This window comes from Oncorhynchus tshawytscha, linkage group LG22 (assembly GCF_018296145.1).
Source record: "Oncorhynchus tshawytscha isolate Ot180627B linkage group LG22, Otsh_v2.0, whole genome shotgun sequence".
Taxonomy (NCBI): Eukaryota; Metazoa; Chordata; class Actinopteri; order Salmoniformes; family Salmonidae; genus Oncorhynchus; species Oncorhynchus tshawytscha.
This window is the reverse complement of record NC_056450.1, coordinates 17,632,416-17,659,443: the sequence shown is the minus strand read 5'-3', so window position 1 is coordinate 17,659,443 and position 27,028 is coordinate 17,632,416. Positions and strand designations below refer to the sequence as shown.

At 42.2% G+C, this 27,028-nt stretch overlaps 2 protein-coding genes across 9 annotated transcripts in view; one reads left to right on the top strand and one right to left on the bottom strand.

Moving 5' to 3' along the window:
• The window catches only part of LOC112221974 (signal peptide, CUB and EGF-like domain-containing protein 3), a 101,276-nt gene extending 90,796 nt beyond the window's left edge, over positions 1-10,480 (top strand). For 2 of the 4 annotated variants that reach the window (XM_042303873.1, XM_042303871.1), the window contains 12 exons: positions 1,563-1,676; positions 1,808-1,903; positions 3,599-3,715; positions 4,028-4,189; positions 4,434-4,637; positions 4,961-5,122; positions 5,278-5,445; positions 5,717-5,878; positions 6,174-6,371; positions 6,563-6,715; positions 6,825-6,904; positions 7,049-10,480. In XM_042303873.1, the coding sequence (XP_042159807.1) occupies positions 1,563-1,676; positions 1,808-1,903; positions 3,599-3,715; positions 4,028-4,189; positions 4,434-4,637; positions 4,961-5,122; positions 5,278-5,445; positions 5,717-5,878; positions 6,174-6,371; positions 6,563-6,715; positions 6,825-6,904; positions 7,049-7,201 (1,769 nt within the window). In that variant the 3' untranslated portion in view covers positions 7,202-10,480. Of the gene's footprint in view, positions 1-1,562; positions 1,677-1,807; positions 1,904-3,598; positions 3,752-4,027; positions 4,190-4,433; positions 4,638-4,960; positions 5,123-5,277; positions 5,446-5,716; positions 5,879-6,173; positions 6,372-6,562; positions 6,716-6,824; positions 6,905-7,048 lie in introns of all 4 variants that reach the window. The other 2 variants (XM_042303872.1, XM_042303870.1) reach the window with 1 other exon arrangement.
• A 2,151-nt stretch (positions 10,481-12,631) lies between these two features.
• LOC112221972 (specifically androgen-regulated gene protein) lies at positions 12,632-26,071 on the bottom strand. Of its 5 annotated transcripts, none has more exons than XM_024384459.1 (4): positions 25,910-26,071; positions 19,988-20,158; positions 15,608-15,785; positions 12,632-15,454 (listed from the first exon to the last, which is right to left on the bottom strand). In XM_024384459.1, exons 2-4 carry the CDS (start codon positions 20,069-20,071, stop codon positions 13,854-13,856), a joined length of 1,863 nt encoding a protein of 620 aa, XP_024240227.1. In that variant the 5' UTR covers positions 20,072-20,158; positions 25,910-26,071; the 3' UTR covers positions 12,632-13,853. The 5 variants fall into 5 exon arrangements, with proteins under 5 accessions (XP_024240227.1, XP_024240225.1, XP_024240226.1 ...); XM_024384457.2 differs by having other exon boundaries at positions 19,967-20,158; positions 25,910-26,070; XM_024384458.1 differs by lacking the exon at positions 25,910-26,071 and adding an exon at positions 25,754-25,773 and having other exon boundaries at positions 19,967-20,158.
• Between the last annotated feature and the right edge of the window lie 957 nt (positions 26,072-27,028).

The following is a 27,028-nucleotide window of genomic DNA, read 5'->3' as shown; positions in this document are numbered from 1 at the left end:
TGTTGCGATTGCAAACGTAATAAAATGGTGGTCCGATAGCCAGGATTAAAAACATTAAGATCCACAATATTTATTCCACGGGACAAAACTAGGTCCAGAGTATGACTGTGGCAGCGAGTAGGTCCGGAGACATGTTGGACATAACCCAATGAGTCGAGTATGGCTCAGAAAGCCTTTTGGAGTGGGTCTGTGGACTTTTCCATGTGAATATTAAAGTCACAAAAAATGTGAATATTGTCTGCCATGACTACAAGGTCCGATAGGAATTCAGGGAACTCAGTGTGGAACACTGTATACGGCCCAGGAGGCCTGTAAACGGTAGCTGTAAAAAGTGATTGAGCATAGATTTCATGACTAGAAGCTCAAAAGATGAAAACGCAGCCTTTTTTGTATATTGAAATTTGCTATCATAAATGTTGGCAACACCTCTGCCTTTGCGGGATGCACGGGGGTTATTGTAACCAGGAGGAGAGGCCTCATTTAACACAGTAAATTCATCAGGCTTAAGCCATGTTTCAGTCAGGCCAATCACATCAAGACTATGATCAGTGATTAGTTAGTTGACTATAACTGCCTTGGAAGTGAGGGATCTAACATTAAGTAGCCCTATTTTGAGATGTGAGATATCACAATCTCTTTCAATAATGACAGGAATGGAGGAGGTCTTTATTCCAGTGAGATTGCTAAGGCGAACACCTCCATGTTTAGTTTTGCCCAATCTAGGTCGAGGCACAGACACAGTCTCAATGGGGATAGCTGAGCTGACTACACCGACTGTGCTAGTGGCAGACTCCACTAAGCTGGCAGTCTGGCTAACAGCCTGCTGCCTGTAACTCTATTGCTAATCCTAACTCCAGATGTAACCCTAACCCTAACTCCAGATGTAACCCTATCCCTAACTCCAGATGTAACCCTAACTCCAGATGTAACCCTAACCCTAACTCCAGATGTAACCCTAACTCCAGATGTAACCCTAACCCTAACTCCAGATGTATGCCTATAAACCTAACTCCAGATATAACCCTATCCCTAACCCTAACTCCAGATGTAATCCTTTCCCTGACTCCAGATGTAACCCTATCTCTAACCCTAACTCCAGATGTAACCCTAACCCTAACTCCAGATGTAATCCTTTCCCTAATTCCAGATGTAACCCTATCCCTGTATTTAAGGCTGTGTTGTGTCATTTTCTATTCACATAGAAATATGAGTTATAGATCTGTCATTCTCATTGAAAGCAAGTCTAAGAAGCAGTAGATCTGTTCTGTACACGCTATTTCTATGATTCCTGTTCTAACTTTTTGTTTTTGCATCTTTTACTTTTGGTTTGGTACACCAGCTTCAATCTGCTGAAAATACAATATTTTTGGTTATTGAAAATATATTTCACAGCTGTTTAGATGGTACACTGATTCTCTCCACTATGCTTGTTTTGTCACATAAACTGAAATTAGGCAAACTATTAGAATTTTAGCAACCAAGAAATGGCAGAGCAATTTCTGCATATTGCAACTTTAAAGAGTAGTGTATGATTGTGTGATGTTGTTTTTATGTTCATCCAGAGCTGGTGAAATGTCTGCCTGGCCTAGCTCCCAAGACCACTCTGACCTGCAGTAAAACGGGCAAGAAAGAGAGCTGCTCCCTCACCTGCGCCTCCAAGGCTCACTATCTGGCAGGTAGTGACATCCACATACAATAACCAAGTCCATTCACATTGCTGCAGCTCTTATTCTCCTAACGTGATATGGTATTATTGATTTGAATGACTTCTGACTGAAGCTGTAACAATATGTTTCATCCTTTGCAGAATCTGACAGCAGCTATACAATGAGCTGTGGCATCCCCATCCTTCGAGGCAAAACCCCAGCCAGACTGAACACAAGCAGCAGTCAGAGCTGCATAGGTACAGTGTCCCACAGATTCAGACTCATTCTTAGGACTTTGGTAGAAGGTTGTGGCTGGAACTAGGGTTAGAGATAGGGTTACATCTGGAGTTAGGGTTAGGGTTACATCTGGAGTTAGGGTTACATCTGGAGTTAGGGTTAGGGATAGGGTTACATCTGGAGTTAGGGTTAGGGTTACATCTGGAGTTAGGGTTACATCTGGAGTTAGGGTTACTTCTAGAGTCAGGGTTAGGGATAGGGTTACATCTGGAGTTAGGGTTAGGGATAGGGTTACATCTGGAGTTAGGGTTAGGGATAGGGTTACATCTGGAGTTAGGGTTAGGGTTACATCTTGAGTTAGGGTTAGGGATAGGGTTACATCTGGAGTTAGGGTTAGGGATAGGGTTACATCTGGAGTTAGGGTTAGAGATAGGGTTACATCTGGAGTTAGTGTTAGGGTTACATCTGGAGTTAGGGTTAGGGATAGGGTTACATCTGGAGTTAGGGTTAGTAATAGGGTTACATCTGGAGTTAGGGTTAGGGATAGGGTTACATCTGGAGTTAGGGTTAGGGATAGGGTTACATCTGGAGTTAGGGTTATATCTGGAGTTAGGATTAGGGTTATATCTGGAGTTAGGATTAGGGTTACATCTGGAGTTAGGGATATAGTTATGTCTGGAGTTAGGGATAGGGTTACATCTGGAGTTAAGGTTATGGTTACATCTGGAGTTAGGGATAGGGTTACATCTGGAGTTAGGGTTAGGGAAAGGGTTACATCTGGAGTTAGGGTTAGGGAAAGGGTTACTTCTAGAGTTAGGGTTAGGGTTACATCTGGAGTTAGGGTTAGGGAAAGGGTTACATCTGGAGTTAGGGTTAGGGAAAGGGTTACTTCTAGAGTCAGGGTTAGGGATAGGGTTACATCTGGGGTTAGGGTTAGGGAAAGGGTTACATCTGGAGTTAGGGTTAGGGATAGGGTTACTTCTGGAGTTAGGGTTAGGGTTACATCTAGAGTTAGGGTTAGGGATAGGGTTACTTCTGGAGTTAGGGGTAGGGAAAGGGTTACATCTGGAGTTAGGGTTAGGGATAGGGTTACATCTGGAGTTAGGGTTAGGGTTACATCTGGAGTTAGGGATAGGGTTACATCTGGAGTTAGGGTTAGGGTTATATCTGGAGTTAGGATTAGGGTTTATATCTGGAGTTAGGATTAGGGTTACATCTGGAGTTAGGGATATAGTTATATCTGGAGTTAGGATTAGGGTTACATCTGGAGTTAGGATTAGGGTTACATCTGGAGTTAGGGATAGGGTTACATCTGGAGTTAGGGATAGGGTTACATCTGGAGTTAGGGATAGGGTTACATCTGGAGTTAGGGTTAGGGAAAGGGTTACATCTGGAGTTAGGGTTAGGGTTAGGGATAGGGTTACTTCTGGAGTTAGGGTTAGGGATAGGGTTACATGTGGAGTTAGGGTTAGGGATAGGGTTACATCTGGAGTTAGGGTTAGGGAAAGAGTTACATCTGGAGTTAGGGTTAGGGATAGGGTTACATCTGGAGTTAGGGTTAGGGAAAGGGTTACATCTGGAGTTAAGGTTGTGGTCAGCATCAATGTATTTGTATATTGTTCCTATCTTTGCCACTGTTTCATGGACTGAATGGTTCTGTTCTAGTGGAATCCTTCTTTACACCCATCCACCTACACTGTTCTGTTTACCTATAGAGACAGGCGCACCTCCAGTGAAGCAGACTGCCTCTTTCAAGATCAAAGATGCCAAGTGCCACCTGCACCCCAAGCTGACAGGCCGGGCCGAGGACAGGGGCCGAGCGCTGGGGCCAGGTGAGGGGCCACATCCGGCCTACATGCCAGACCTTGGTAATGATGGCCTTACAAAAAGACCTGCATTCTTTTTCTCTGTTTGTCTCATATTCAGTATGTGCATATCAAGCAGCACATTTGGGGGTTTGTGGGCTGTTATGTACACTACATAGTGTACAACTGTCACTGTGATTGTGTCTTGTGTCTTGTGATTGTGTCTTGAAGCCAATAATCTGTCTAATTTGCTGTTGTTCCCAAACCAGTGCTGCCACCCCTAACTAACCCATGAAAGACCTAAACATTCCTGACACAAGGTAATGTTTATGCCTCTAGGAGGTGGACAGCCCTGCAATAACTGCCTGGTGACATTTGTCAACCTCAAATGTGACTCCACCAAGAAGTCCAAAGGGCGCCGTGCCCGCAACCCCACCAATAAGGAAGTGACACGCATCACCCTTGAGTTGGAGGCGGAAGTCAAGCCAGGGGACACCACAGGTCAGTCAGTCTGGACACAATTACTGGGATTTACAAGATGTCCTCTTTGATATACCTACTTGCCACCATGCTGCGGCTTACTCTTTGTGGGTCTGGGCCAGGTTAAGCACTTGCTTGCTCTTTGTGGGTCTGGGCCAGGTTAAGCACTTGATGCAAAAAAGGCTTGATAAATATATTTTAATTGATTGATCAGGTCGCACAGTTACAGATAATATTTCCCTGTACTGCCCCTTCTCCCAAATAGGGAGCTGTAACCTGAGTTGCCTGCGCCAGCGCATGGAGAAGCAGGTGAAGACTTATATCAAGGCCCTGAAGAAGTCGATCAACCAGGACCGTTTCCTGATCCGCGTGGCTGGGCTGGAGTACGAGGTGGCCCAGAAGCTGCCCCAGGTCGCCACAAGCCATGAGAACTGTGGGCCAGGCCGTGAGAAGGATAGCGGACACTGTGGTAAGACCAGTTAGGCAGACATCTTTCTCTGTCACTAGTTACCACCAACAGACTCTGCCTGAAACTGTTATAATGCTAATATAACAGATGTTATAAACAGTCAAGGCAATGTCATGACACAAACCATCAACTTACATCTGTTGTCATTACTATTTATGACTCTTATGTATTTATGTAGTTTTAGAGTCTTATATACTGAATACACAAACATCTCCAGAGATGTGTTGTGCTAGTTAGTTTGGAGCTAAGAAGAGTTTTTGGTGTTAGTGTGTGTACTGGACTGTATAGGTCTCTCACCAGAGCCCCTATGGCTATTCTCTCAGTCAGATGTTTGCCGGGATCATACTACCACGGGGAACAGGAGCGCTGCGTCCAGTGCCCACCTGGCACCTTCCAGGAGAGGGAGGGGCAGCTGGCCTGTGACCTGTGCCCTGGAAGTGACGGGCATGGACCTGCCGGGGCACGCAACATCTCCTCCTGCGCAGGTACATACACACCCCTGATGGCAGAGCGCACTAATCTCCATTCGTATGTCTGCCTGAGCAAACATTGTGCAATAGCCTATGGTGGAGTGTAGCACAGTGTACTATGCATATCTATCTGTCTGAAAGTGTCTATTGTCACTGTTGTCTACATCAAGGTCAGTGCCCCACTGGGTACTATTCCAGTGATGGGTTTAAGCCTTGCCAGCCATGCCCGTATGGCTCCTATCAGCCAGACCTGGGACGGACCCTGTGCTTCCCCTGCGGAGGGGGGCTGAGCACCAAGCGGGAGGGGGCCAGCTCCTTCCATGACTGTGAGGTTAAAGGTCAGTGGTTTATCCAACCAGTTACATCATATTATTTTTATTTTATTTAACCTTTAACGAGGCAAGTCAATTAAGAACACATTTTTATGTACTATGATGACATACCGAGAGGGAAAAGGCCTTCTGTGGGGACGCGGGATTCAAATAAAAAATGTAGGACAAAACACACATCACGAAAAGAGAGATCCACACATCTGTGCGATCAGTTGAATATTTCATCTCAGATCTGGTTTGTAAATGTGTGTATGTGTCATCCCTCTCCTTTCTGCAGTTCAGTGCTCCCCTGGCCACTACTACAACACTACTGTGCACCGCTGTATTCGTTGCCCTCTGGGCAGCTACCAGACAGAGTTCAGACAGAACTACTGCATCACCTGTCCTGGCAACACCACTACAGACTTTGATGGGGCCACCAGTGTCTCTCAGTGCAAGAGTAAGGGCCTGATTGTATAAACCTGCTATATGTATATAGGAAGCATTTTCAAAGGGAAAATCTTTTACTTTTGGACTTTCAAAAGGTTTATGCCTTTTCTCAGAATATCAAATTCAAAATACAGGATGCATAAATTATCCAAAATCCCCACATGACTAATTGAAAAATGTTTAATTTATCCAGCCAAATTAACATATTTTTTTAATTTTTAATTTTTAGATATTGTCTCTCTTTCCAAAGCAGATGGATTCACTAATAATGTGTATTCTTGTGTGTGTATGTATGTGTATTTTAGACCGAGAATGCGGAGGAGAGATGGGCGAGTTTACAGGTTACATTGAGTCCCCCAACTACCCCGGGAACTACCCAGCTAACGTGGAATGCATCTGGAACATCAACCCGCCCAGCAAGCGCAAGATCCTCATCGTGGTGCCTGAGATCTTCCTGCCCTCAGAGGACGAGTGTGGAGATGTACTGGTTATGAGGAAGAACTGTGAGAACTCTCATATATCCCAGCTCATATGTTTGATACCATTCCATTTCATCCAGCCATTATTATGAGCCTTCCTCCCCACACCAGCCTCCTCTCTAAGCAGTGTGGTGTTCCACAACCATAATATCAATCCAATATGCCAAGTTAAGAGTATTCAGTCAATCTTCTGTTTTTCATGTCCGTCCTTCCAGGGTCGGCCACGTCCATCACCACCTATGAGACATGTCAGACGTACGAGCGACCCATCGCCTTCACCGCCCGCTCGCGCAGACTCTGGATCAACTTCAAGTCCAACGAGGCTAACAGTGCCCGAGGCTTCCAGATCCCCTATGTCACCTACGATGGTAAACTCTCACCCATCACATGAACTCTCATTGATAAAACAGAGTGGGTAAGTCCTCGGATTTTGAGATGTTTGGTGTTTAATTTATCATGTTTTTTGTGTATTTACAGAGGATTATGAACAGCTTGTAGAGGACATTGTCAGGGATGGAAGACTCTATGCCTCTGAAAACCATCAAGAAATCCTAAAGGTTAGTGCCTGCTGCAAAGATACATACTATTACATCCATTAGTGGGTCATGTTCATGTTTAAATCAGGTGTTTTCTGAATAAATAATTGTATACTTGTCATATAATTGTATAAGTGTGTTGTGTTGTTGTCTTCTTTCCATCAGGATAAAAAGCTGATTAAAACTCTCTTCGATGTGCTGGCCCACCCAAACAACTACTTCAAGTACACCACTCGGGAGTCCAACGAGATGCTGCCGCGCTCGTTCATACGCCTCATAAGCAGCAAAGTCTCCGGCTTCTTGCGTCCATATAAGTAGTTGCCACACCAAGCCCGCCCCCTAAAGCACCAGATCCCGCCCCCTCTTACAGGCCAAACACAGAACTCTCACAGGACTTTAAACAAGTTGACCAAAATAACTATTTTTTTCTTCTATTTTTTCATACTGTAGAGGCTTTGACGACACACTTCACTATGCAGTCCCACATGTTGATCTTCTTCATCTGTTTGGTTTTAAGCCATTTCATTTCCTCCAAAACCATGCAGTCCATGAAGTCAACCAACTTGAGTCAAAGTACAGTACAGACTTTCTCATCTCTTCTTTCTGAATATTTATCACCACTACAATATGTTGGTGTCTTAGTTTTTTTGCTGTTTCTATTAGCATATATGACCTTGTATGTCATTTTCACAGCAATCCCCAATGCGAAGGATGTGTGCGTATTTCAGATGACGCATGTTAAGTCTGTGTCGACAAAATGGACAACGATAGTGGCATTTATGTCAGACAAGAAGAAGGATGTTACAAGGGTAATAAGTTTGTCACGTGTTTAGAGTTGGAACGGAGTTATCGTAAATGTGCTTTAATAAATAGTCTTTCACTTGAGTTCCAGCTTCAGCTCAATCCATTCCAGGACGAGTCTGTTTCGATAAATGTATAACCGTTTGTAGATCTATATCCTCCATGAACAATCCTCAAGGAGAAGGACCTGTCAGTTTCATGTCATAGTTACATTCCACAACATTCAAAGCCTTACTATATCTGAGCTCTTAGAGCAACTTCTTGTTAAGGTATTACTGTTAAAACAGTTATTCTATGTTTTTTTCTTCTGTCCAGATTGTATAACTGTCTGTTACCTATGTTCAGACATTTTCTGTTATTCTATATCCAAGTTAACTTAACAAAGCGTATACAATGTAGTTTATCATTTTTTCCAGACCGTGATGGACATTTTGGAAAATAAATAGAAAAGTAGATTTGCGAAAGCCACAGGAGAGAGACAGAAATGTCTCTATGTCTCTGTGGACCATGACTGGTGAGGGAGAGACAGAGAGACATCTTAATTAAGGGACACGCCTCTGTTGATACAGACAATGTCTTTGTTGGACACGACTCTGTGAGAGAGAGACAGAGAAATGTCTTTGAGGGACACGACTCTGTGAGAGAGAGACAGAGAAATGTCTTTGAGGGACACGACTCTGTGAGAGAGAGAGACAGAGAAATGTCTTTGAGGGACACGACTCTGTGAGAGAGACACAGAGAAATGTCTTTGAGGGACACGACTCTGTGAGAGAGACACAGAGAAATGTCTTTGAGGGACACGACTCTGTGAGAGAGACACAGAGAAATGTCTTTGAGGGACACGACTCTGTGAGAGAGAGACAGAGAAATGTCTTTGAGGGACACGACTCTGTGAGAGAGAGACAGAGAAATGTCTTTGAGGGACATACATTTGCTGCTTCTTTTAAAAAGGTCACTTTAATTCTTCAATCTCAAGTCCTTTTTCTGGTGTTTTCAGACCTCGCATCACACTAATAGTCCATTGCTTTAATACAGGGGTGTCAAACTCATTTTGCTCCGGGGGCCGCATTCAGTCTTCAACAAGGTCCGGAGGGCCGCATTCAGTCTTCAACAAGGTCCGGAGGGCCGCATTGAATTAAAAAAAATATTTCCTTACTGCCAATCGGTTTAGGAATTTTGATATTGTTTTAACTTTCAAGTTTTTATTGTTTTACTCACACCATCCGCGGGCTTCATTGGACCTATGTTTGACACCCCTGCTTTAATATAAAATAAAGTTGAGAGATGCATCAGAAGTATAAATATAATTCTACCACCTGTCCTCATGTAAATGATAGTCACATCACATTTGTCTCTTCATCCATGGCCTACCAACCCATTTTATTGAATTTTTCTTTCAATCTTGTAAATAATGAAAATAAATTAGACAGGGATTGAATCCTTTTAATCCTAATTATCTTGAGCAGGACCCCAAACTATTTCCCACCCATGTCGTCTTCACCCTCTCCCTAATCCAAGTACCCCATCCCAGCCCCCTTCCTTCCCAAACGCCCATGTCAGATTCTGTCCCAATAAGACCAGCTCTTCCAAAGACTGTCCGCACGGCAGGCCAAGTTATTATCTTGTGTACTAGATCTAGAGCCTGTCATCCTACCTTTGTTGAATAAGTGCAATGAATTATGTCTCCATTGTGTTACTCCTTTGTGTCCAGAGAAATATTAAAAAACAATGTTTTAATCTGCCAACACATATTGAGAACATATTCTTGGATTTCTTAAAACAAAATTGTGACTGACATTAGGGTTGTGAATAAAGTTCAGCATCCCACTACAATAATGTTGAAATACCAATATAGTTGATCAATACAATAATATTGCATTATTGAATTATTGCTAACAATTGCATTGTCAATGTAAAAGCTAATGACAATGATAACAAGTAATCCCCTCAACACTCTCAAACCCTCATTGAAGACAAATAAATATATGACTGCTCATAAACATCATATGGATTTCCCTTGCGAAACTCTGATGGTTTGTTGTTTTCCAGTTTTTGTTGTATATAAAAGAGAAAATAAACAGTGGAAACAGTACAAGCTACTGTACACAACCTTTAGATAGTGTACATGTGCTTCTGGATAAGGGAAAGGGATTTTGACCACATTGCTAAATTGTAAGACAAGAGTGGTCGAGCCTTGCAGACCATAGGTACTGCTTAATACAAGGCACACATAATGCCATATCTGTATCCCGTTGAATGTTTCCAAAAAAAAGCCTAGTTACATTTATGGTTGTCTTAAGTTGCCATTACTATTTATATCATCCAGTTTTTTTTCTTCTCTAAAGCATTTCGATGTCAATAGCGCTCACTGCTCCCACCTACCCCAACTCACCATTCCCTCCCTCTTTCATCTTCCTCCCTCTGTTCCTACAACCTGAACACGTCAGATGTTTCTGTTTTGTAGCATTTTTTTTAAAACATGCGTTTGCTATGATGTATCATAGAGTTGATAATGGTATTTGCACTTGAAAATTGTTATTTCTCATGTAAAAATGTCTGGATTTTGTATTGTCTTTTTAAATGAATGGAATTGGTGTTCTTACATTTCTTGTAGCTCTCGTTTGTTCTTTAAAATGCTCATTCACTGTGTTCAACCCATAAAGATGAAGATGCACAGGTACATGTAACTTTATCAACTGTCAAAAAAAATTAAAAAATAAGTTAAAAAAATCAAGAGTATGTACAGAGGTGAAATGAAAACACTTATCAAAATAAACATACTGTAATTGAGTTTAATTTCTAATATTATTTGATGTCTTAAGGTATCCCTTTTCCTTAAAGATGTTTATGAGACTGAGGACATCTCAGACAATAACCATTTCTTAAAACCAATCCATAAGGGGTGTGTCAGGTAGTATTTTCTGTAATGGGTTTGGGGACTGGTCTTTCTGACTGACCCTTGAAATTGGGATGGAAATAGACAAGAAAATCCTTCTAGCATCAATTTAATCCAAAATTGTACTGAGATTGTATCCAGTGCTGTAGAACTTCATTCAGGGCTGGATCCGATACGTATCGCAGAAAATCGGCATTAAAATATAAAGGTAATTTCCGATTGAGACGACATATGCAGTATTTACTGTGAATGCAGTCTATACGAACAATGCCTTTACATTTAAATCGTGCTATAACGTGGATCGTCTGCGATACTTCTGTGTTACAGATTGAATCCAGCCCTAATTCTCATAGTCAAAATGCTATGGTGAGCAGATATATTTTGTATCCCTTATTAACAAGGGTGTGTAAACCATGTTTAAAATTTGAATCACAAACCTTTCTAAATGATGACCACTAAATCAAGTCATACAGAGCATGAACAATAATAGATGGAATAGAAAGGTTGTTGCAGTTTGATAAGTTAATGGTTGATATGAGTTGATGGTTGATATGAGTTAATGGTTGATATGAGTTAATGGTTGATATGAGTTGATGGTTGATATGAGTTGATGGTTGATATGAGTTAATGGTTGATATGAGTTAATGGTTGATATGAGTTGATATGAGTTAATGGTTGATATGAGTTAATGGTTGATATGAGTTGATGGTTGATATGAGTTGATGGTTGATATGAGTTAATGGTTGATATGAGTTAATGGTTGACATGAGTTGATATGAGTTAATGGTTGATATGAGTTAATGAAAGGTTACTCCAGTTTTTTGTCACATCAGATGAAACTACTGACACTGCAGCTGTAACACCGATTTGTTGACAGTGTACAAAAGTTTACCTCAATACTTTGTTATATACCCTTTGTTGGCAATGACAGAGGTCAAACGTTTTCTGTAAGTCTTCACAAGGTTTTCACACACTGTTGTGTATTTTGGCCCATTCCTCCATGCAGATCTCCTCTAGAGCAGTGATGTTTTGGGGCTGTTGCTGGGCAACATGGACTTTCAACTCCCTCCAAAGATTTTCTATGGGGTTGAGATCTGGAGACTGGCTAGGCCACTCCAGGATCTTGAAATGCTTCTTACGAAGCCACTCCTTCGTTGCCCGGGCGGTGTGTTTGGGATCATTGTCATGCTGAAAGACCCAGCCACGTTTCATCTTCAATGCCCTTGCTGATGGTAGGCTTTGTTACTTTGGTCCCAGCTCTCTGCAGGTCATTCACTAGGTCCCCCCGTGTGGTTCTGGGATTTTTGCTCACCGTTCTTGTGATCATTTTGACCCCACGGGGTGAGATCTTGCGTGGAGCCCCAGATCGAGGGAGATTATCAGTGGTCTTGTATGTCTTCCATTTCCTAATAATTGCTCCCACAGTTGATTTCTTCAAACCAAGCTGCTTACCTACTGCAGATTCAGTCTTCCCAGCCTGGTGCAGGTCTACAATTTTGTTTCTGGTGTCCTTTGACAGCTTTTTGGTCTTGGCCATAGTGGAGTTTGGAGTGTGACTGTTTGAGGTTGTGGACAGGTGTCTTTTATACTGATAACAAGTTCAAACAGGTGCCGTTAATACAGGTAACAAGTGGAGGACAGAGGAGCCTCTTAAAGAAGAAGTTACAGTTCTGTGAGAGCCAGAAATCTTGCTTGTTTGTAGGTGACCAAATACTTATTTTCCACCATAATTTGCAAATAAATTCATTAAAAATCCTACAATGTGATTTTCTGGATTTTTTTTTCTAATTTTGTCTGTCATAGGTGAAGTGTACCTATGATGAAAATTACAGGCCTCTCTCATCTTTTTAAGTGGGAGAACCTGCACAATTGGTGGCTGACTAAATACTTTTTTGCCCCACTGTATCAACAATGTGTTATTCTACCTGTAACCTGCAATTTACCTTTTGTTTTCACAACAAAATCCATTGGACCAACCATTTCATATTATAAAGCACTATACCATACTCATCATGTTAAAAGTGTTGTATGAATTTAAGAGTTCATATGAAGATAGTTTCAAGGTTTATTCTCTATTTACAAAACAAAACGTTGACATGGTTTAAAAAGTCCTGCCACGGGTAACACTTAATGAGCCACTTCTGGGGTTGGGTTAAATGCGGAAGACACACTTCGGTTGAATGCATTCAGTTACGCAACTGACTAGGCATCCCCTTTCCCTTCTCTTTCAATTCTAAATGCTACGCTAACAGTTTGAGAGTGATGAATTTTGACAGACAATGAATAGTAACTACATGAACCCAAACTGGTAGAATTTTAGGAGGTGATACAATCAGGAAGTCGCTCTCTCAACTATAAAAACAGTGTTTCAATAATCTCACCACTGACAGACCTGGGTTGGGTTGTGCATCACACCTAAAACCATGTTTCAGATTCCTATCACTGACTGGCCACTGACTGACTGAAGCTTCTATCTACGTACTGTACGCTATGTAGTAGTCAATTTTTCTACCTTTTAATTTGGTTCCTTGACAACTGCCAATCACTCTATCAATCAAAGTCTTTAGACACCTTTAATTGAGTCAGATTCAAATTGCAACTCAGCAAAAACATTTTTACTGGTTGCCATGGTCCCCCCAAAAAACAATAACTTTGAGGGGAGGTTAGAGGAACTTTAGGAAGTTAAAACGATAGTATTCTTGTCAAAGGGTTACGTGAAAAGAGAAGTTATAAAGGCACATCCTTAACTGTAACAATAACATCATGTCTATTCCCCATTTTAGAAAACAGACTGTGTAGAGGATGCCATACAATTTCATAACACAACATCCCTCATGGAGTTTATTATATTTTATTTAGAAAATTACTGAATGTCAAATGAGGTTTACAGCCTTTCATTTACCTACTGTACTGCATACTGTAGTTAGTGTAGTATATCATATTAGTATATTGTAATCATGATATTCATTAAAAGGCAGTCTTCGGGTACATACAGCATTTCTGTGCAGTAAGGCAAAAAGACACTGCCCTCTATGAATATATACTGTAGCTGTCTGTAGAGCAAAGTAATTCTCCATCAATCAAATAGTGCTCCTTGCTTCAAAGAAGGCATTTTTATGGGAGAATAATCTTCTCATAAATGTAAGTGTCCCAGTGACCAAAGACTAGAGGATGGCTTAGTTGTACGGAATCCATATTAAGAACATCCTCCTCAGACCTCACCCCTCATATTGATTCTGTAATGGTGCAGTTCCATTGCCCCTCTTCATGCCCTCAGTCCCCCAGCAGTCCTAGCTTCTTCAGGGCCTCCCGTCGGTCCTCTCCACTCTTGCTGTTGGGGCAGATGAGCACACTGATGCCATGGGAGCGGGGCAGCTTGTTATGGGACTCCCCATGAACTGGCTGGGGGTGGGAGGCCTCACCCTGAACATTCACAAAGTCTTTCCCAGTTCCTAGGGAGGCGGGGCGGGGTCTAGAGTTGCGCAGGTTGCCAGGGGACAGTGTGACTTTGGGACCTTGGTTGGCCCTGAGGGAGGCATTACTGGCCATGTAGCTGCTCAGGCCCTTGCCGGAGCACTCCAGAGTCACTGATTTGACCCCTATGGGAGGGGGAATATGCTTGGGTGGTGAAGGAAGTGTAGCCGGTGAGGGCAGAGTTTTGGCATTGTCACTGAATTGGGCTGGGACTGGGGCTGGGGTAGTGGGAGGGGCTGGGATAGTCACTGAAACTGGGGCTGGGACTAGTGCTGGAGTTAGTGCTGGGGCAGGAACTGGGGTAAGGGTGATGGCTGGGACAGGAGCTGGGGTAGGGATTTTGGCTGGGGCTTTGGTCTGGGTGGTAACCAGGCTGTGAGAAGGAGGGGATGCCCATGACTTCCTGGATTTGGATGAAACAACAGGGCCTGAGTCTCCATCTTCAGTCTTCAGGAGCCCAAGCTTCCGTAGGGCCTCCCTGCGCACCTTCTGGGGGTCAATCATTGACCTGTCAATGGGCGAGGGGCTTGGGTGACTGTCTAACTTGTGAGACTTCAGGATAATGTTGGAGGGAAGCCTCTTGGGCTTAGGGGCCACAGCAGGTCGGCTCTTTGGTTCCAGGGCCTCAGGAATAGGGGTGGGTAGGACATCTGAGGGGTAGGGTAGTGCTTGGGTACTGACAGGCAGATCAACACAGGGTTTAGAAGGTGGTGCCTCTTGGGCTCCAGGGGAGGCTGGTGCAGCTCTCTTCATGGAGACCTGCCTGCGTAGTTGCTCCAGCTCACTGTAGGTCAGAGGACCTCTGAGTTCTGCAGGCACTGGAGGATCACTCTCTTCCTCTAGCTCATCATCCCTGAAGTCTGAGGGAGGGGGAATCAGCTTCAGATCCAGCTCAGATGGAACCTTAGTGTTGCACTTCGCAGGCTTGCTGTCTACAGAAACTCCTTTAGGCATGTTGTCCACAGAATCATCTGTGGGTAAATCTGACGTGGCTAATGAAGGGGTTGTTTTGGGGGTTTTAAATTCAGTGGACAGCACCTGAACTTTTGTGATAGTGGCCAACCCAGGAGCTTTGATGTCAGAAGACAACTCTGAGGTCTTGGGCACAGTTGCTATCTTTGGAGCTTTAGGGTCTGTGACTACTTCTGGGACTGTGGGTTCAGTGATTACCTTTTGGGGTTTCAGATCAGTGACTGCCCCTGGGGTACTGGGCTGGGTTGCTACTAATGGGGCTTTGGGCTCAATTGCTGCAGTTGGGACACTGGGATGAGTGGTTGCCCCTGTGACTTTGAGCTGGATACTGGCAAGGCCATTTGCCAGAAGAAGTGGTGTAGGCACTCGGCAGTTCAGATAAGACTTCCGATCTCTTCCTGAGTCGTCATGCTGGAGTTTTGATACATCTAGATGAGAGGCAGAAACAGCAGGAATTATTTTACTATCAAATTCTCACAGGTTGCTAAACTGGCTCGCACAATCCTGTCCTAAAACCTGGACACATTTTTTTGTGTCCTGCATGGGAAAATCCTGATGAAACTATTTTTAGTCGTACTCACCCTCCAGTCTAGTCTGTCCCATAGAGAGGTGGTCATGTTCGGCTGCCAGGCTGCTGGGGTCTGGTTCATCATTGGACAGGCCACTGTCCTCCTCCATCTCCAGGGACTCAATGGTGGACTCCAGAAACATGAGGCACGCCCGCTCCTCAACAGAGAGATACTCCAGACTGTCATCACTCTGCCTCACACACACACAAAGAGGACACAAACACAAAGACAACAAAAATAGGAAACCCGTAAACATAGACAAACTAGAAATGTAGAGTACGAACAGATTCAGAATAAAATAACAATGCAATTAATTGCTAACCTTTAATCAAGATTACATAACTACTGTATGTAGAACTGTATGCCAGCCCAGCTAGCACATTGCTCTGAGAACGATATGTTTCTTAGAGCTTGGTGGGAGCATGGTTGTTCTATGGTTATTTTGCATAAAACCTTCCCACAAATTATGGGAATGGTGCAGCATAGTTTCTTGGTTTTGGAACATTCTCAGCACATTTAAGGAACTTAACAAAAAAACATATGTTATTGGTATTTCATTACTTTAACATAATTTTCCTAAATGTTAGAATATGGTTACATGGGCCTCCCGGGTGGTGCAGTGGTCTAGGGCACTTCATCGCAGTGCTAGCTGTGCCACCAGAGACTCTGGGTTCGCGCCAGGCTCTGTCGCAGCTGGCTGCGACTGGGAGGTTTGTGGGGCGACGCACAATTGTCCTAGCATTGTCCGGGTTAGGGAGGGTGTGGCAGGTAGGGATATCCTTGTCTCATCGCACACTAGAGACCCCTGTGGCGGGCTGGGTGCAGTGCACGCTAACCAGGTCGCCAGGTGCACAGTGTTTCCTCTGGCACATTGGTGCGGCTGGCTTCCGGGTTGGATGCGTGTTAAGAAGCAGTACGGCTTCGTTGGGTTGTGTTTCAGAGGACGCATGGCTTTCGGCCTTCGTCTCTCCCGAGTCTGTACGGGAGTTGTAGCAATGAGACAAGATAGTAACTACTAACAATTGGATACCACGAAATTGGGGAGAAAAGGGGGTAAAAATCTTCTAGAAACATTGATGTTGGGAATGTTCTCAAAGAGTTTAGAAAATGTTAAGAAACAACGTTCTTCTGTGGGAATTTCAGTATTTCAGCATAACGTTTGTTACAGGTTTCCTCATGGTTCTATTTAAAGTAATGTTCTCAAATTGTTCCAAGAAGGTTAAGAACCAACGTTCTTCTGTGGGAATTTGAGTCCTTCAAACTAACTTTTCCTACAGGTTTCCTCATGGATTTATTTAAAGTCAAATTGTTCCGAGAACATTAACAAAAAACTTTCAATAAAACAATAAGAAAACTTTAGTAATGTTCAAAGAACGTTCTAAAAATATTATTTTAAAACATATACAGTACCCGTCAAATGTTTGGACACATCTATTCATTCAAAGGTTTTTATTTATTTTTACTATTTTCTACATTGTAGAATAATAGTGAAGACATCAACATTGTGAAATAACATGAATTTAATCATGTAGTAACCAAAAAAGAGCTAAACAAATCCAAATGTATTTTATATTTGAGATTTTTCAAAGTAGTCACCCTTTGCCTTGATGACAGCTTTGCACACGCTTGGCATTCTCTCAACCAGCTTCACCTGGAATGCTTTTCCAACAGTCTTGAAAGGGTTCCCACATATGCTGAGCACTGCTTTTCCTTCACTCTGCGGTCCAACTCACCCCAAACCATCTCAATTGGGTTGAAGTCGGGTGATTGTGGAGGCCAGGTCATCTGATGCAGCACTTCATCGCTCTCCTTCTTGGTCAAATAGCCCTTATACAGCCTGGTGTGTTGGGTCATTGTCCTGTTGAAAAACAAATGATAGTCCCACTAAGCACAAACCAGATGGGATGGCGTATCGCTGCAGAATGCTGTGGTAGCCATGCTGGTTAAGTGTGCCTTGAATTCTAAATAAATCAATGACAGTGTCACCAGCGAAGCACCCCCACACCATCACACCTCCTCCTCCATGCAGAGATCATCCATTCACCTACTCTGTGTCTCACAAAGACACGGCGGTTGGAACCAAAAATCTCAAATTTGGACTCATCAGGCTAAAAGACAGATTTCCACCGGTCTAATGTCCATTGCTTGTGTTTCCTGGCACAAGCAGGTCTCTTCTTATTTGTGTCCTTTAGTAGTGGTTTCTTTGCAGCATTTCGACCGTGAAGGCCTGATTCACGCAGTCTCCTCTGAAGAGTTGATATTGAGATGTGTCTGTTACTTGAACTCTGTGAAGCATTTATTTGGGCTGCAATTTCTGAGGCTGGTAACTCTAATGAACTTATCCTCTGCAGCAGAGGTAACTCTGGGTCTTCTTTTCCTGTGGCGGTCCTCATGAGAGCCAGTTTCATCATAGCGCTTGATGGTTTTTGCGACTGTAATTTAAAAAACTTTCAAAGTTCTTTGAATTTTCCGGATTCACTGACCTTCATGTCTTAAAGTAATGATGGACTGTTGTTTCTCTTTGCTTATTTGAGCTGTTCTTTCCATAATATTGACTTGTTCTTTTACCAAACAGGGCTTTTGTATACCACCCCTACCTGGGGGGCGGCAGGGTAGCCTAGTGGTTAGAGCATTGGATTAGCAACTGAAAGGTTGCAAGTTCAAATCCCCGAGCTGACAAGTGACAAAATCTGTCGTTCTGCCCCTGAACAGGCAGTTAACCCAAATTCTTGAAAATAAGAATTTGTTCTTAACTGACTTGCCTAGTAAAATAAATAAAATACCTTGTCACAACACAACTGATTGGCTCAAACGCAATAAGAAGGAAAGAAATTCCACAAATGAACTTTTAACAAGGCACACCTGTTAATTGAAATACATTCCAGGTGACTACCTCATGAAGCTGTTTGAAAGAATGCCAAGAGTGTGCAAAACTGTCATCAAGGCAAAGGGTGGCTACTTTGAAGAATCTCTTGTTTAACATATTTTTGGTAACTACATGATTCCATATGTGTTATTTCATAGTTTTGATGTCTTCACTATTATTCTACAATGTATAAAATAGTAAAAATAAAGCAAAAGCCTGGAATGAGTAGTTGTGTCCAAACCTTTGACTGGTACTCTACATTCCATTCTCAGCATCAACAAAACTCTCTCTATCCTCAATCATGTTAAGTGTGTTCAGGTGTGTTGGCCATGCCCACTAATTGGCAACTCTTGATCTTAATGAGTGCTTATTTCCTTTGAAATGGGGTGTGTTTCAGTAAACTAAAATGAACAGCTTTGTATGCGTAAAAAAACTTAGCATGCTAGCGCCATCCTGGTGGCGCAGCGGATTAATTCCATGGATAGAAAACAGAAGATTATAGGTTTGAATCTCACTGATACCGTGTCACAATAAAAAATACATGTGTTTGCATGATTAAGGAAATTAATTTCCATCTGCGCTTTTAAGTTAGCAGTGTTATTAAAACATTCAATGAAAGTTTTAAGGAAGTTATTAATAAACCTTCAAATAACCTATAACTTCTGTTCTCACAACGTTTAAACAAACATTCAGTTTTACCAGTCAGGAAACGTATGGCTTCGTTCCCACAACCAATGTAAAACTAAAAATATACATTTCCACAACTTCCAAGGAACCAAATATGCTAGCTGGGAGGTATGTCTGTGAACAATATATCCTTGTATAACGTTAGGTAAGGCCTTCAAACTCTTTTGGCTTGGTTTTCAGTTCTTAATAGTCAGTCTCTCTGTTTCTCTCAGCTAATGTAGGCTGAACAGCACATTGAAGCCCAGAGAGACTGTAGACACAGAGCGGATCAAAGTTACGTTTACCTTTCACACAGCAGGGAGGGAATTAGAAATGACCTCAGTACTCCTCCCGGCTAGCTTTTAGCTTTCATCCTATACTGCACTGCCAGAGGAATGTATTGCAGTGGATTTTAGTGAGGGGCCGCTGAACAACTCTGAAATGAACAGACTGGGTCCTCAAAGCAGTCGCTCTCTCTCATTTCTCTCTCATTCTGTGGAACCTCTCAGAGGCCCCTCTCTGAACAAACATCTGAATCTCTCACCCACAACATGAACAAGCCCACTAGCCCACTGACTCTTAGCATTGGGAGACAGTTGTACTACTGTATATAAACATATCAATTCATTGTCAATAAATCAAATCCAAGACGGGAGCGAGAAAGGCACCCTTTCATTTTTTGGCATGTTGCATCTAGCTAGATCAATTCCAAAATGTTTACCACAATGGCAGCAGTGCAGCACATAAACAAAATAAAACATAAACCGGTGAAATCAGAGTCTCAGCTATTCTCCTGGTTAGTGGTTTAGGGTAAAGGAGGAAATAGCTTCTGCACGCACAAAGCCAGAGTTCATGCTGACCACACTGTCATAGCTCCCAGCGCTGTCCATATTGATCAAGGATTCCATGGCAACGCCGCCCGGCCACGTGTCACTCTTCGCCATGGCACAGGGACAGCGGGAGGAGCCAGGGCTTCAGGGGGCCTCTGCTAATTGGCTGGAAGTCACAGATGGGTCCAGATGAGGAAGTAACTGGGGGGAAAAAATAAAGGAAAGAAGTATTAACGCTTGAGGCAAAAATCATTACATCATCATGATGATCCATCCTACAGAGCTTCCCTTGTGTAAATTGTGGCATTTCTCTATTACAGCCCGTGTGGTCAAAGATTAGGAAATGTTATATACTCATACTATTGCTATTAAGCCAGGCCTTTTTTAGCAGTGACAAAGTTTGATCAGTGATATCATGGTAAAGCAAAACAAAGGAGCACGCCCCCATTCACGTCAATGGGGCTGTAGTGGAGCGGGTCGAGAGCTAAAGTATCTCGGTGTCCACATCACTAAAGAATTATCATGGTCCGCACACACCAACACAGTCGTGAAGAAGGCACGACAACGCCTCTTCCCCTTCAGGAGGCTGAAAAGATTTGGCATGGGCCCTTAGATCCTCAAAAAGTTCTACAGCTGCACCAGTGATAGCATCTTGACTGGCTGCATCACCACTTGGTATGGCAACTGGTTGGCATCCAACAACAAGGCGCTACAGAGGGTAGTGCGGACGGCCCAGTACATCACTGGGGCTGAACTCCCTGCCATCTAGGACCTCTATACCAGGCTGTGTCAGAGGAAGGCCCTAAAAATGGTCAAAAACTTCAGTAATCTAAGTCATAGACTGTTCTCTCTGCTACCGCACAGCAAGTGGTACCGATGCACCAAGTCTGGAACCAACAGGACCTTGAACAGCTTCTACCAACCAAGCCATAAGACCGCTAAATAGCTAACCAAATACCTATCCGGACCATCTGCATTGACCCCCCTTTGTACCAACTCTTTTGACTCATCACACACTTATTATCTATCCTATTGCCTAGTCACTTTATCCCTACCTATTTGTACATATCTACCTCAATTACCTTGTACCCCTGTACATCAACTCAGTACTGGTACCCCATGTATATAGCCAAGCTATCGTTACTCATTGTGTATTTATTCCACGTGTTATTATCTTTCTACTATTTTTCTCTCTGCATTGTTGGTAATGGTCCGTAAAGTAAGCATTTCACTGTTGATCTACACCTGTTGTTTACGAACGAATCACATTTTATTTGACATCTCTAAGGCAGTACTGTATATCCGTGTACAGGAGTGACAATAGTATGCATACTGTCTCTCTATTTAGCATCTATGTGCCCTTATCCAATAGAGGGATACACAGACAATGCCCTGGACAAAGCTCAAGCAGTGAGAAAGGGAGAGGCTATTATGAGCCATTCGGGAAGTATTCAGACCCCTTGACTTTTTCCACATTTTGTTTCATTACAGTCTTTATTCTACAATGGATGAAGTAAAAAATGTTCCTCATCAATCTACACACAATACCACATAATGACAACGCAAAAAAAGGTCTTTAGAAATGTTTGCAAATGAATAAAAATAAAATAAAAAACAGAAATACCTTATCAACATAAGAATTGATGATCCTTTCCTATGGGACTCGAAATTGAGCTCAAGTGCATCCTGTTTCCATTGATCATCCTTGAGGTGTTTCTACAACTTGATTGGAGTCCACCTCTGGTAAATGAATTTGATTGGGCATGATTTGGAAAGGCACACACCTGTCTATATAAGGTCCCACAGTTGACAGTGCATGCAAGAGCAAAAACCAAGCCATGAGGTCGAAGGAATTGTCCGTAGAGCTCGGAGACAGGACTGTAACGAGGCACAGATCTGGGGATGGGTACCAAAAAATGTCTGCAGCATTTAAGGTCCCCAAGAACACAGTGGCCTCCATCCTTCTTAAATGGAACCACCAAGACACTTCCTAGAGCTGTGCGCCTGAGCCAAACTGAGCAATCGGGGGAGAAGGGCCTTGGTCAGGGAGGTGATCAAGAACCCGATGGTCACTCTGACAGAGCTCCTGAGTTTCTCTGTTCCAGAGTTCCAGACGGAAGTCACACTTCAGTAAAAGGCACACGACAGCCCACTTGGAGTTTGCGAAAAGGCACCTTTTCGGGAAAGATGAACGGAGCAAAATACAGCGAGCTCGTTGATGAAAACCTGCTCCAGAGCACTCAGGACCTTAGACTGGGGCGAAGTATCACCTTCCAACAAGACAACGACCCTAAGCACACAGCCAAGACAAGCAGGAGTGGCTTTGGGACAAGTCTCTGAATTTCCTTGAGTGGCCCAGCCAGAGCACGGACTTGAACCCAATCGAACATCTCTGGAGAGACCTGAAAATCGCTGTGCAGCGATGCTCCCCATCCAACCTGACAGAGCTTGAGAGGATCTGCAAAGAACAATGGGAGAAACTCCCCAAATACAGTATGCCAAGCTTGTAGTGTCATACCCAAAAAGACTCATGGCTGCAATCTCTGCCAAAGGTGCTTCAACAAAGCACTGAGTAAAGGGTAAATGTGATGAGATTTTTTATTTTGAATACTTTTTTTTTAAATCTAAAAAACAGTTTTTGCTTTGACATTATGCGATATTGTGTGTAGACTGATGAGGAAAAAATATATTTAATCCATTTTAGAATAAGGCTGTAACAACAAAATGTGGAAAAAGTCAAGGGGTCTGAATACTTTCCGAATGCGCTGTATATCTTTAAAGTGCAAAGGAGCGTCAAGGCATAAGGTGTGGTCTTGATGTGGACTTTAAGCTCCACCTGGAGCAAAGAGGTGTAAGATCTTTAACCACACAAGATTCTTATCCGGACTACAGACGTACCTAAGCTCCTAATAAACATTATCAAGTGGCACTGTGTGAATCCCATCACGCCATGTCAAGCCATGCTACCAACAACCTGTTGGCATCCAGGCTTTACAGTAGTCAAAATACTGTACATGTACTAGTGTTGACATAAAATGCATGAAGGTTTTTTTAATAGCAATTTCATTAGAACATAAAATATCAAATTACATTTGACCATCAGTTACTATTCAGATTGTTTTCATTCATTTTGCCCAGACATAGACCTAACAGTCTATACTGTTGCTCAACTCTTTCAGGTGAGTCCGTGGCAATATAACTGTGTGTTTTATTGACATCTATCACCATCTACCATTTGATTGCACATACAGAAACAGAAAGGAACAGTAATGATAGTGAATTTCCTTTGAAGGCTACACTGCGTTATTTCCGCCAAAACCCTGAAGATCCGTCAACAGGCCACACAATGTTGCTGAATTACCTTGGGGTTTGGGTTGGGACAATTAATACAGAATATATTATTTACACTAATATTAAGCTATTGCCAAATATATCCTGGTACTCTGTACAGAATATCACCCCACCCAATGAAACAACGGGAGCTTAAGAAACATGTGGATCAATATAGGCCACACAGTACGGTGTTGGCAACAACAGATAGTGGGCTTTCTAGTTGGTTAACACAGTATTCCAGGGCACCCACCCAGTTAGTCTAGAGGCTGATAATTAGGTATTCTGCCTGCCCCTCCCGTGAGGACATAATAGTATGAGCAACAGAGTGAAAGAGAATGTCCCAGCACCTCCCTACACACCTACAGGGCGGTAGTGGAAGACAGCAGCTTATACTCACTACACCCACCACAGAGATGTAATACACCTAGGAATGTCACTTTGCCTACTTCCTAGAAAACATGGTTTGTCATTGAACTAAGCACCCTGGCTGGCGCCCTATGCGATGATGTACCTCTGTGCATTTCAGGTAAATTACAAAGCAGAAGGGGAAATATGGAGAGAGACTATCAGGTGCATTGTTAACGAAAAGGGGTAGCACTGGTGTCCACTGTCTGGCTTGCCCTTCCATGCACTATGAACTGTTGAAAGCTGCAGGATTCAGGATGGGGATTGCCTTGGATTCCATTTCAATGAGTGACAATGATCTTACTGTGTCAATAAAAAATGAAATATGTGTCCTGTAACATGAAGGACAGGCAGAACAAGAACTAGTTAATGATTTACAGTAAATAAACCGACATTCACAACATGTTGTGCAACTCCCAACCTACATAGATAACATGCATGAATGTTTAGCTTGGTACGGAGTCAGTTTGCACCTGCACCATTATAATGTCAATGTTGGGCCGGCTTTGGGAGTGGCTTTGTGAATTGGCAAACATTGAAATCTCAGGTATGCATTGACACATATTACTAACCTATAGCTCACATTAGAGCACACCCTTTGGTTTTGCCACCATACCACATAACAGTGATAATGATGTTGAATCATGTGTCAATCATGTCTCATGGGAAAACCTTCCCACGGTACACCTGTCTGACTCCATTAACCAACATGTTGGAGCAAGTCAGACAATTTTTATCTCCAGAATGCAACACACTTTGAAAGGCGGTGACCATCGAGATGAGCATGATGCAAGACTTTGCTCTCAGACAGTCACACAGAGTATCTGCGCATGTGTACGTACGGGTGTGCTTCACGCTGCTACAACATGGTAGCTGGGTCATTCCTACAATACGTTGCCTTTTCTGTCCCCAGGAAATATCACTTCTCATTTAATGTAAAATGTGGATTCCAAATGGCTTTAAATATAAGGTCAGGTGTCCTTTACCTTAAAAACACAAAAATATGGTTCTTGAAATTGAATTTTATACATTTTGAACACTTTTCTTCAGTGGATGTAGCCTGTTTTTTTTTCCACACAAGAAATATAAGCCATAAAATAATACAAATGTATAGTCCTAGTTAAATTCTCTCTCAATAATATGTTTTTAAATTGTATTTATGATTATTTTATATTAGATTTTCTGTGTGTCACTGATATCACTTTCCTTCGTTAGTTTGTTGTAATTCTCCATTTAAGAAAACAACCCTGTCCTACAATGACACCACATTCAGGAAGTGTCATCATTTCTTTGGTGGGAAAACAATGGTGCAAAGCTAAATATAAACACTCAGTTTTATCAATTATTTAATGTTTCATGTTATTAGTCTGCATGTCCCACTCATAAATGTCCACCCGTTAGGCTAAATTATAGACATTTTACCTCATTTTAAAATGCCCAAATATATATATGTACTTTTTCTGAAAGAATGCAAAAAAAATAAGGAACCGCATGCATTGTAGGAATGACCCAGCTAGCTATGGGACCAAAACAGTTGAATAGTTTAGCTTTGCACTTCAACGCTCCTTGTTGTGGAAATTGACCCACTTCTATGGTTTACTTCATGCATCCTCGTCAGCTCACTGAGTCTACCTTTAAACCTAATCTACACTATGACCTGACCCACAGTGTCAAGGAGTTACATCCCTAAAAACACAAAACTGGTTCCTAGCCTCCCAGGCAGAGTTCTTTCTGTCCCTAATACTAAAACTGAAACTATAAATATATATATTTGTTTTAAATAAAACTTTAACTTAAATAAAAACTATTAAAGTGGATCTGAAAACTAACTGAAACTAAACTGGATTTCAAATACAAATATTAAAATGAATAGAAGTAAAAACGAATATAAAACCACAAAACTATAATAACCTTGCCCCTGACAGCATGACACTCATGTAAATTAAGACTGTCCAAAGCTAACCTGCATTCGACACACATCCACAGCGGACCAACAGTTAAACGTTGGTCATAATTATATATTTAAAAAACAGTTCAGTAAAATATTGTTACAATTACCAAGAATAGTGTAGCCTCACAGACTATGGATGATCTACACATCGCATAGGATTCCAGCCTTGTGTCAATTCATGCGTGAAAGCATAAAATCTTGAACGTTTCGTAGAGCCTAAATACTTAAAAAAGGACAATGCAAGTATAAAAAGAGAAACGCACCTGAGAGCAGAAGAATAGTACTATTTCCTTTTCACAAAGTTACTTTGCACTCAAAGAAACATTGTATCTTCAAAATTATCCAAAGACATTTAAATACAATTACGGTTTTCTGTGCAACTATCTTATCTGCCTTGTCAAATCAGTCTTGTTGAAGTTCAGGTGAGTGCGACAGGCTCACTTTGTCCCGCCCCCTAATTCCACTGTGTCCAATCAGCACATATCTGATCTACCGTGTCTTTGGTAGAGCCAATGGGATAACAGAAATAGCCAACGTTTCAAGCAGGATAATGACACTGTATTGCAGGGGTAATACTGGCAATACGGGTGTTATAAATATTTTCTTATTAACTCTCAGTGAACCTGGATCCATACTTGAATATTATGCACAAATAATTTATGACGCCTCATTGACATGTAGGCTAATGGTATGATATATTACATATGATACATTTATTTGTATTTTTTAAATGTATTTGTATTTAACCTTTATTTAACTAGGCAAAATTATCGGGGAATCGATCTAGCAACCTTTCGGTTACTGGCCCAACGCTCTAACCACTAGGCGACCTGCACATATCTTAAATAAAGGACAAAGCCGTTGGACTGTATGCAAAATACATGAACTGCAATGGATTTGCAATTACATAAATCCAATTGTTGTCATTACAAAAATGAAAATCAATAACTTTGCATAGAGTATTTCCGCTGCACACATTATAACACATATTTTCATGATGACTGTTGTCAAATTATACAACGGGTGGGTCTAATCCTGGATGGTGATCCACAAATTACCACCGGCTAAATCTATGACGTATTTACTCTGTTCCGTTTGACTGCGCAATCCACTGTCTCATCAACTCAGCCAGGCTATTTATATACTAAGATCTACACGGTGAAAAGAATCTAGACATTATCTCCCATTTCTTTTAGACTAGCATTTGGTTTTCAACAGCAGAGATTTGTAATAACCTTGCTGTCTGCCTCTCCGACATTTGCAACATTGAAATTCGATCTCCAGCTGTCCCTATGTATGGTAACGAAAGTGTTGGGAATCTGAAGGAGACAGACAGGCTGGCAGCTTTTCTCAACCAGTCGAAATCATGAATCAGCCACATT